This window comes from Myzus persicae, unplaced genomic scaffold (genome assembly GCF_001856785.1).
Source record: "Myzus persicae strain clone G006 unplaced genomic scaffold, MPER_G0061.0, whole genome shotgun sequence".
In the NCBI taxonomy this organism is placed as follows: Eukaryota; Metazoa; Arthropoda; class Insecta; order Hemiptera; family Aphididae; genus Myzus; species Myzus persicae.
This window is the reverse complement of record NW_019100768.1, coordinates 1-11,217: the sequence shown is the minus strand read 5'-3', so window position 1 is coordinate 11,217 and position 11,217 is coordinate 1. Positions and strand designations below refer to the sequence as shown.

Below are 11,217 nucleotides of genomic sequence, written 5' to 3'. Positions count from 1 at the left end.
GTAATTATAATATCATAATAAATTGTGGGTTTCAGTTATTTTCTCGGTTTTTCGTCAACAAACGCTGCGTGTAGCCCACCGTCAGTGGACATGCACTGGCTCTCCAGCAACAAGAACTCTTGGAGCTCATCTTGACTATCAGCCGTATGCAGCTGGAAGAACATTTCCGGGTCAATTTCACGGGGCTCCAGCGGGTGGCCAGTGTACTTGCGGCGATTATACGTGGCCACTGACTCGTCAGCATGCGTCCTCGGATAAGTCTGGCTGCGGCCGGTCGGGTCCTCTGTATCCGCCGCTGCTGAAGAGGACGACACCTCCTGGCAGGACAGGGACCGAACCCGATCCGAGCCACCATCCGAAGAAGTGGGTTCGCTGTGCTCTTGTATGGGGCTCAAATAGAACGCGCTGTTGACGTCGTAATCGGCAAAGTACGTACCATATCGGACAACCGTATCGTCTCCGTAGTTTTCATCGGGCCGGGTTTCGGGACTGTACACACAACAAGCGTCTAAACTATCAGCGGTGCATTTACCTTGTAATTGTTCCCGCAACTCTTCCATCTGGGTCACCCATGAAGGTTTCCTGTAGGCTTTCGTCCCTTTGATACCTAAAGAACACGGATACATCATTACATTTTGTTATAAATAATATTGAGTTAAAAGAGCATTTGGAGGGCGTCACTTTATGGCGGGGAATATATATATATATATTGTATGGGTGTGTGTATGTGTGAGTGTTCAAGATAATAATTAACAATAAATGAATCGATAGGAAAGTTGGCGAAGAGAACGTCGGTTGAAACTGAAAAACAAAACAAACTATTTATATACGAGTACACACATGTCTGAAGTACAAGCCCAATCTTTAAAAAGCTGTGATTAGAAATATCTGGAATTACCTGGGATTATTAAAGTCCTAGTTGAGGCCGTTCCGTACTCGTTCGTGGCCTCGCATGTTATTTCTCGAGCGCTCTCGGTTGGCCTTTTCTTGACCGTCAACACAGATACGCCCTCGTCCTGTTCTTCAATTTCGAACTCTTCGCTGGGCGTTATTTCTATGCCGTTCTCGTACCAATGGGTCTTGGGCTTTGGAGTGCCCTTTACTCTTACGACGAGGCGTATAGTGGTTTCCTCTTCTTCCTCCTCCTCCTCCCATATTGTTTCGGTTTGCAATTCTGTTTCGAAATACGGTGCTTTTCCAACCGCTACCTTATCTGGCTCGATCGTTTCCTCCACATCATCTTCGTCTACAGAGAACACATCATATGAAAAATATATTTTGAGAAGTACAGTTTTGTAACGCTTACGTTAGTGCTAATATTAGTAAAACTATTCAATTATTTTACCTTCGATCAAAACTGTAGTGGACGTCTTCGCTTCCCCGCGACTATTAGTGACCACAACTTCATAACGTCCAGTGGTCTTCTTGGTGATCTTCTTTATAATTATCACGGTCGTAGTCTCCGTTATAGTTAAAGTGCGTACGAACGTTTTCTTATCGGTTATGTCTTTACCGTTGTGGAACCACCGGACTTTTAACTCAGGAGTTCCTCTGAAATGCACGTCTAACGTCACGCACGTATCTTTTTTGGCTATAACAGGCTGCAAAGGTTTTATTATAGATGGCGCCTCCTCTAAAGGTTTGGTTGTTTCTTCAACGACTTCGTCTGTATAAAACAAAATATATTATATATTAATACATGTTATTAAAACGAAGTTAATTGTATTAAAATAAATCGTTTGCACTAATGGATTAAGATGTATAAGCAGCTACGATTTGTTTTTATAGCTTAAAAGATGTCATTAAAACTGTACTTACAATAAGATTACAAGGAATCATTATTTTTGGGATATTTTTTTAAATAAGCAGCCCGAACATTATTTTCAAAGTAAATAGTAAACTAACTAAGTAAAATATAAAAATTAAAGCAAAACACACTTTCCATAAAAAATGTAATTATAATAACAATATATAATATATTAATATATATATAATTATAATAATTATAATCAGGTAAATTCAGTGGAGTTTACCACGAAATAAAATTTATTTTTACCAAAATCATTGTATTATTATACTTATATTACATTTATTATAATATATTCCAATTATTATCGTATAAATCAAATGTCAATTAACGCGTACTGTATTATAAATAGGTAGTGTGGTCAATAGGCGTGTAATAGGTCGGTGGTAGAAATTGCTTAGAATTAAACTAAATATTTAAAAAAATATCATTCTGATCTAAGTTTTTTTGTTTATAACTAAATAACTAAGATTAGAAGAGGAAAAAATGATTATTTTTCTTTTAAATATCTATTTCTGTCAGCATTTGAACTTCAAACACATATAAAAATATACCCAGTAGCCTGATACTCAATATTTTTATTCTACAAAAAAATTTTAAATATGTTTTGTTAATAAGTAACCATGAAAACAAAAACGTTACGAAAAATCGGTCATAAAAATAACAAACGTGTATCCAGCTTAAAACATATATTTATGTTAAAAAGCTTAAGACGAACTCTGTGTTAAATGTTCAAGTATTCCGACAAAGAGTGAACATTTTTATGAATACTTTTAAAAAAGAAACTATAGAATGTCAAATAACAATAAATATAAATATAAGTGAATCAAATAAGTCTAAATTATGAATATTCGTCTATAAATTAGTCTAAATATTTTTAAAACATAATTGTGTACAGAAAAGCATAATTTATGTTGAATGTTTTAATGTTCTGTGATTTTATTTTAGATTTACAATAAAATGATCAAATCAAGGTTAGATAAGGTGAAAAATCAAAAGTACATTTAAAATTAATAAAGTAAAAAAAAATTTAAAAAAAAACAATACAGAATTACGAGAATAAATAACAATAACAATTGAATCGATTAAATGTTTGTGTCGTATTCCAAAATTAATAAGTAAGAACCTCCAAACAATTCACATAAATTAATATTTTCAATACCCGATGACATTTTCAAAATGTTTAAGCTTCTTTGAAGCTATATTTATATTTATAGACTGATGACGTTTTATATATATATTTTTTTTGTATTTGTTTTATAAATGTTGATACAAATGTCCTTTCTTGGTTAAAATACTTGAAACTACAATAAATGTTTCGATAAGGGTTTTTAGTTTTACCAAATTGTTTTAAAAAAATTAAAAGTGCTGGACATTTTCCGCATTACATCTTCCAGCTCCCATAAACAAAAATTATCAACTAGATCTTATTTTTTTAACAGAAGACACCCTCAAAGTTTATCTTCAAAGCTTTTCTACAGGTTCTATAGACGTCCTAGATGTGATGATCGAAAAATCAATATATTCATCACTCAGCTCTGAATTGCTACCAAGAATCATTGATAATTTATTTTATAAGTCGTAATATCGTCAACGATTGATTAGGAAATAATTGCTATTTAAAGCCCAATACTGGCACCATACTGGTATACTAGCATGTCATGTTATTCTTATCTTATCTAGATAGTGACTATTGTATACTTTTATGTCTATTTTTAAATTACTTTTGAGTAAGGGTGTTGTCATTATTGATTTATTATAGAATTTCAAAAACCACTATGTAAGAACTAGTATGATTTAAAAAACTAAGTATTTTATAATTACTTAGAGAAGACAAGACCTAAAATAGGTAGGTTAGGTACTATAATTAAATATTTATACAGTATTTATTTTAAATATATTAAATAGAAGATCGTTTTAAATGAAGATATTAAACATTTTATAAGTAATTAGATCAATTTTAGAAAAATATTTGTTTAATGATTAAAAATAACCAATGAACCAATATTATTATTATTATTACTATTATTATTCTATAAATTTAACATTTTTTTTTTATACTTGAATATGATTAGATAAAGAGTTGGATTTAATAGAATTAGAGTTTTCAATGGATAAAATATATTTTCAAAATTAACAGTTAAAAATTAAACAAAATTAAATAAAAATATTGTACCTATCGGTTTAAAATTTTTTTTTTTGCAATGTGATGTAACCGTTGTATGATTTCAACATTACGTTTTCTTAAAAAAACTATAAAAAAATAAAATATAGTATGTTCGACCATTACTTATGGTAGAAACTAGCTGTACAAATAAAAATATTCTAACCTAAGTAATATAATATTATAATAATATATTATATTATGTAATATATAATATTCCCATTTTTATTATTTATTTAATTATAAGAGTATTAAACTATTCATATTTTTTTTATCACATTTATTAGTTATTGGCTTAATGATAAACTATGGTATTATTAGGTCCTATAGCTATATATTTATTGTAATGGTATTCTGATAACTACCTTTTTATAATATAAAAAAGTAGGGGGCTCACCCCTACAAAGTACAAAGTAGTATATTTAAGTAGGGGGCCCATCTAACATAGGCCCACCTAGTGAATATATTCTGATTAAGTGCCTGACCACGAGACCTAACAATAAGCAATTATAGCCAAATTGGAAGGAGGCATTTTCAAATTTAAGCTGGCTAATAAAACGTTATTACTAAATATTGTAACTAACATTAAATATTAACGAAGCACAGTCTTAAACTAAGTGCATTATCTTATAAATAAGACAAAACCAACAATTACGTTCACTATACAAATCATTCATAATAATATAATAATTGACACTATCGGTAACTATTGTCCTACTTAACGTTACGCTTACTTATTACCTATAATCAGATTGGCTTTGCATTGTGCCAATCCAAAGTCGTTAACTGCTTTCACGGTGTAATCGTTTACGTCCAGTTCCGTGGCGTTAGAGATCGTGAGCTTCGATTCGCCAGTCTCCGGTGTATGGGATACGACATGACTGTCGTCTGGCACGATTTGTTCGTCTCCGCGACACCATACGATGGTTGGCATTGGTGTCCCCGTAACTACGCAACGCAGTTCTACAGTTTCGGTTGGCTTGACAGCTTTAGGTTTGATCGGAACGACAAACGCTGGAGCAATTCCAATGTCATATTTTTCTGTAAATGCAATATCATCAAACATTTTTCTGATAACGAGCGAATATAATATTATAATGCTTGAAAAAATTGTAAATGAAAAAAAATGCATATGCTACATTTTGTTGGGAATTTAATTAAATTTTTATTGTATTGTTCATTTGCGTTTTGATGGCAATAAATAAAGCATTACGAAAAGCGGCCTTACAAACATTGGTTAGAAAAAAAATTTGTCCCCGTCCACAACACAAATCTATGTTAAAAAAATCTGTTGCTGTAGAACGGTGGCACTAACTGAACGTTTTTTTTTTTGACATGATATATAATAATTAATAATACATATAGGTTCTAAAATTAAGTGTTATAGAGTTGGGGTTATTACGTTTACGACTTACATTGCAAACCAAATCACTTAATTAATTAATTAATTAATTAACTTTAATTAATCACTTATTGATTAATTTAATGAACATCCTACATCCTAACCCTAGTATTAAAGAAATATAATGTTATAGTATTTCAATTTATTTATTATGATTATGATTATTTTTTAAACCCAAAATGGAAAAATTGCATAATTGCATAACTTATCACCGATAATGATAAACATTTGATAAATACGCACCGCATACAATTTTAATAAGCAAAATCGCAAGGATTTTAATTTTCAGTATTTTTGATTCATTTTAACTTATTTAAACAATTGTATTTTAAATGGTGATTTATTTTAACAATACTAACCTAAAACTAAATTAGCTCGGCACCTAGCTCTTCCAAATTTGTTTATTGCTTCTACCGAATAATGAGCTTCATCAACTATTGTCGGTTTTTCAATGGTTAATTTGGATTCTCCAGTTTCTGGAATAAACTGAATTGAATGCATGTCGTCAGGGACAATTTCGTCCTTTCCACGACACCAAACAACAGTTGGCATCGGATTCCCAGTCACCAAACACCGTAAAACAGTTGTTTGGTCTGGTTTTGCCAGTACGGGCTTTATAGGCTCAACAAAGGTTGGGGCTACACCAAAAACATCTTCTTCTATAAATATAGAATTCATAAAAAATGTTATGTAGATTAAAATTAATATAAATATATATTTTATAGTATATAATATATTTGTTTAACGATATTACTTACGTATAATTACATTTGCCCGGCACTGAGCTCGGCCATATTTGTTGGTTGCCTTCACTGTGTATGTGTTCTGATCAACTTCTGTGGCCTTTGAAATAATTAGTTTCGATTCACCCGTCTCTGGTATAAATGTTATTGAATGAGTAGTGTCTGGAATTATTTCCACATCTCCTCTAAACCAAACGATATTAGGTGTAGGTATTCCTCTAACCAAACAATTTAACTCGGTGGACTCGTTAGCTTTAGCGATTTTCGGTTTTATGGGTTCTACAAATATTGGTGCTTCACCCGATTCATCTTTTTCTAATAAAAGGAAAATGTAGATAAATAAAAGAATTTATAAAATATTTAAAAATTTACTTACGAATAATTAGATTCGCCCGACATTGTGCTTGGCCGTATTTATTTACAGCGTTCACGGTATAAATAGTTTCATCAATTTCAGTCGGGTTTAAAATCGTTAAGATTGATTCTCCAGTTTCCTGGTGGTATGTGACCAAGTGACATTCGTCAGGAATGATTTCATCGTTGCCACGACACCAAATTACTAACGGATTCGGTGTTCCTCTTACGGTACATTTAAGTTCAGTTATTTCGTTTGATTTGGCGATTTTTGGTTTTACTGGTTGTACGAATGTCGGTGCCTCTCCAAGTTCATCTTTTTCTAGTTAAATTAAAAAGTAATTAACTGCATATAATTATAATATACATAACGTTACTTACGAACTATCAAATTCGCTCGACACTCAGCTCTTCCAAATTTATTTATTGCGTTCACTGTGTACGTTGACTCATCAATATCATCAGGATGCACTATTATAAGTTTGGACACCCCTGTTTCAGGGATGTAAATTAGCATATGACTTTCATCTGGTATAATTTCTTCATCATCACGACACCATACAACTGATGGCGATGGAACACCTTTGACTAAGCAGGTGAGTTCAGTTGTTTCGTTGGCTTTCACAACTTTCGGTTTCAATCGTTCCACAAACTTGGGCGCTTCTCCGTATTCTTCATTCTCTAAAATTTAAAAATGTAATTTTTAATTGATTTTAAGTTAAAATTGTATATAATCTATTACCAAATGTAATATGTGCCATGCATTCAGATTTTCCGTGAATATTCACCGCTCTAGCTAGATACGTTGATCGGTCAACGTCCATAGGCTTTACCAATGTTAAAATGGCTTCACCAGTTTTAGAATCAAAAGTAGTACTATACTCGTCATCGTCCGAAATTATTTCTTCATTTTCACGACACCAAATAATTTCAGGTATAGGAATTCCTTTCACAATACATCTCAATTCGATTGATTTTTTTCCTCTGACTTTTCTAGGTTTAATAGGTTCGACAAAAGTCGGAGCTTCACCAATTTCTTCAGAATCTAAAATATTTTAAGCATATATTAGGCAATTTAAATAGAAATAAATCTTTTTCAATAATCTATTAATCTTAAATGAGTTTCGTAAGCATAAAAAATCATAATATGGGAAATGGTTAAAATAATTAGGGCTCATAATATATATATTTTATATATAAATTACATAATAATATGTACAATATTTAGATAAAAAACATCACACAAAAAATGTTAAACCACTCAGGGACATCACTGACACTCAGAAATTCTACCTAACACCACTAGAAGTGCAGTACAAGTTGAAATTCCAGCTGCGTTTGTAGCTTGGCAAACATAAACGCCCGCCTGTTCCTCTGTAGGCTTAGAAATCCTCAATGTAGATGTATTCTCGTATACAATTATTTCGTAAACATCAGTTGTTCGTAGTTCACGGTCATCCCGGTACCATTTAACTTCAGGTGTAGGGATTCCCCCCACAGAGCACGTAAAAGCAGTAGGCTTTTCATGTTCCGCTACTAATGGTTGTACTTTTTCAATGAAATAGGGTGCTATAATTTCACTCTCTATTGCTTTCTTTTCAGGGCTCTCTTCACTTCTTTTTATACTTACGATTTCAAGATCCTGCAAAGGGCTATCAACGCTTAGAGATTTTGGGGAAGGTAATTTTTTGGACTTGGAGTGTATGTCAATAACAGGTAAATCGCTAACAAAAGGCTTAGGCTTTCCTAATTCATCATCATCAGTGTCGTTATTATCTAAAGGTTTTTTTATGGGAATTGGTTTTAATTTTATTTTATCGGGTAATTCTGGTTCTGGTATTCCTTGTTTATACTTGAGATTAATATCTTTTTCTTCATCCGTTGGGACAGGCCTTGGTGTTCCAGGTAATATTTTTTTATCAGGAATAGGCTCTTCTTCTTTCTTTGATTTTTTTCTGATATATTTCGGTTTTTTAATTGGTAATTCTACATTAGGTAAACTTGCACTATCGACCGGCGTCGGCTCAGACTCTTCAGCACTCTCACCCACTGCTATCGGTTTGAATGGTTCTAATGTAAAATCTGTGTCTTCAGATGGTTTTGAATCTGGTTCAGGTTTAAATTTAGGTTTCTCAATCGTCTTCGGCATTTCCACTTCGTCATCTGCTGGTTTTTTGGGTACTTTTTTTAATACAACTTTCTCTTGATCATCATTCTGAGTAGGTATTTTTCCTTTTCCAATTATTAACTTCTTTGGGGTTTCTTCATCTGGAATCTTTTTATCAACTGATTGTTTCGTTAAAGATGGTTTTCTCTCAGGTGCTTCCTTTTTGTCATGATGAAAATCAGTTGGTTCATACTTCTCAAGAACAACAGGTTCAAGTTCAGGGAGTACAAATTTCTTGGGTTTAGTTTTCTTTATTTTCATAGCTTCAGCGTAATTCCTAGACAGAACTCCATTGTCTACATAAATAGGTTCTAAAAGTGAAATAGTAGGAAAATATTCATGTGTATTATATTCAATATTATTAATATGCGACTTCAATAGAACTTTAGGGATTTTTACATGGTCATCATCAATCTTCGACTTAATAGGTGCTTTCTTAAGTTTGATAGTGGCTAACAATGGCTTATTGTTGTCTAACGCAACTTCGACAACTTTAATGGGCTTTACATCAATAGAAACCATTTCTTCAAGTACAGGACTTTCTTTAACAATAGAAAATGGTTCAATTTTACTATCATCATTGTCACCAGTTGGAATTTGCATATCATCAGTTTTCCTAGGTTTTTTCTTATTCACTTTTTTCTCAGGTTTATACTTAAAGTCTTTCGGCTTCAGTTCGTCTTCTCCTCTAGGATAATCAAATATATCAGGCTTCCCTAAATTAAGGTCTTCAGGTTCCTTTACATCGATTGGTTTTTCAAGTACAAAAGGTCTTAATTTTATTTCTGATGGAACATCGGGTTCTGGTATCCCTTGTTTATACTTGAGATTAATATCTTTTTCTTCATCCGTTGGGACAGGCCTTGGTGTTCCAGGTAATATTTTTTTATCAGGAATAGGCTCTTCTTCTTTCTTTGATTTTTTTCTGATATATTTCGGTTTTTTAATTGGTAATTCTACATTAGGTAAACTTGCACTATCGACCGGCGTCGGCTCAGACTCTTCAGCACTCTCACCCACTGCTATCGGTTTGAATGGTTCTAATGTAAAATCTGTGTCTTCAGATGGTTTTGAATCTGGTTCAGGTTTAAATTTAGGTTTCTCAATCGTCTTCGGCATTTCCACTTCGTCATCTGCTGGTTTTTTGGGTACTTTTTTTAATACAACTTTCTCTTGATCATCATTCTGAGTAGGTATTTTTCCTTTTCCAATTATTAACTTCTTTGGGGTTTCTTCATCTGGAATCTTTTTATCAACTGATTGTTTCGTTAAAGATGGTTTTCTCTCAGGTGCTTCCTTTTTGTCATGATGAAAATCAGTTGGTTCATACTTCTCAAGAACAACAGGTTCAAGTTCAGGGAGTACAAATTTCTTGGGTTTAGTTTTCTTTATTTTCATAGCTTCAGCGTAATTCCTAGACAGAACTCCATTGTCAACGTAAATTGGTTCTAACAACGAAATAGTTGGGAAATGCTCGTTAGTATTAAAATCGATTCTATATAAATGAGACTTCAGAAGAACTTTAGGGACAGCCAAAGGCTCAATTTCTTTATTTTTTTTAGGTGATGCTTTTTTAAGTTGAATGGTAGCAAATAACGGTTTATTTACATCCAACGACTTTGGTTGTTGTGGTTTCTGTTCAACAACCTTCAATTGTTCTTTTTTAAGAACAGGACTTTCAGAATTCTGTTCTTTCTTAAGAACAGGACTTTCAGAGTTCTCAATAAAGTCAGTATCAATAACGTCACTATCGATATCTTTACGACCTTTTCTCCAGGGAAGTTCTAATTTCTCATTAAGAAGTTTCACGGGAACTTTCTGTTCCGTTAAATTTTTAGGCTTTGCTAAGCCATCTTGTGGTAACTCCTCACCTTTAAGAATGACATCAAAATCTGCCAAACTATCATCTCTTGGTTTCATTATTCCCTTAATTTCCTTAGAGTCCAATACTTTTGGAGAAAGTGCAATAACCTCTTCATCGTTCAGAGCACTAACTTCATCGTCAGGAGAAAATTCCTTTTCTTGGTTCATATCTTCATTCAATTGAACATGTTTCTTCTTAATCGTCTTCTTTTCTTTAGGACCTGGTATTACTTTTTGAGCACAAACAATTGCATCAGGCTTTTTAAGACGATCTTCCTTCAACAAATCACCGTGCTTCATAAATCGAATTTTAATAACAGGTTGGTCGTCAAAAGCAGGGACGTCTGCTAATTCTTCAATAACCGGAGTATCATCTACTTTCGGTTTCTTAAATGGCTTAAGTAACACCTCTTCAACGGACTCTTTGGAAATCGGCTTCTTCTCAGTTTTAGTTTTTTTAAGAGTAACAGTCTCTTCTCGCCATGGTACTGAAGGTTTTCTTTGCTGATCAGTTGGAACTTCTTCAACCGGAGTATCCTCGACTTCCTCAATAGTAGGTTTGTCCTCCTCGGTTACTTCGTCGGTAGCAATTACCTCATCCTTGACCACAGTTTTGGTTTTCCTGACGCGTTTACCACCTTTCTCGACGACTGTTTCCACTACTTCAATAGCCTCAATTTCCTGTGTATCTTCGGTTACAGGAACGTCGTCCACCAC

The 11,217-nt window shown here is 33.0% G+C and overlaps 1 protein-coding gene across 1 annotated transcript; it reads right to left on the bottom strand.

The window, feature by feature from the left end:
• Window positions 1-35: 35 nt before the first annotated feature.
• On the bottom strand, window positions 36-11,159 carry LOC111042854 (titin-like; the record flags this gene model as incomplete). The annotated part of the gene is made up of 10 exons (XM_022327556.1): window positions 36-607; window positions 899-1,246; window positions 1,346-1,666; window positions 4,713-5,012; window positions 5,733-6,032; window positions 6,132-6,431; window positions 6,493-6,792; window positions 6,852-7,151; window positions 7,213-7,515; window positions 7,749-11,159. Coding segments are annotated over 10 exons (6,455 nt in total), but the record flags the coding sequence as incomplete, so codon positions are not given.
• Between the last annotated feature and the right edge of the window lie 58 nt (window positions 11,160-11,217).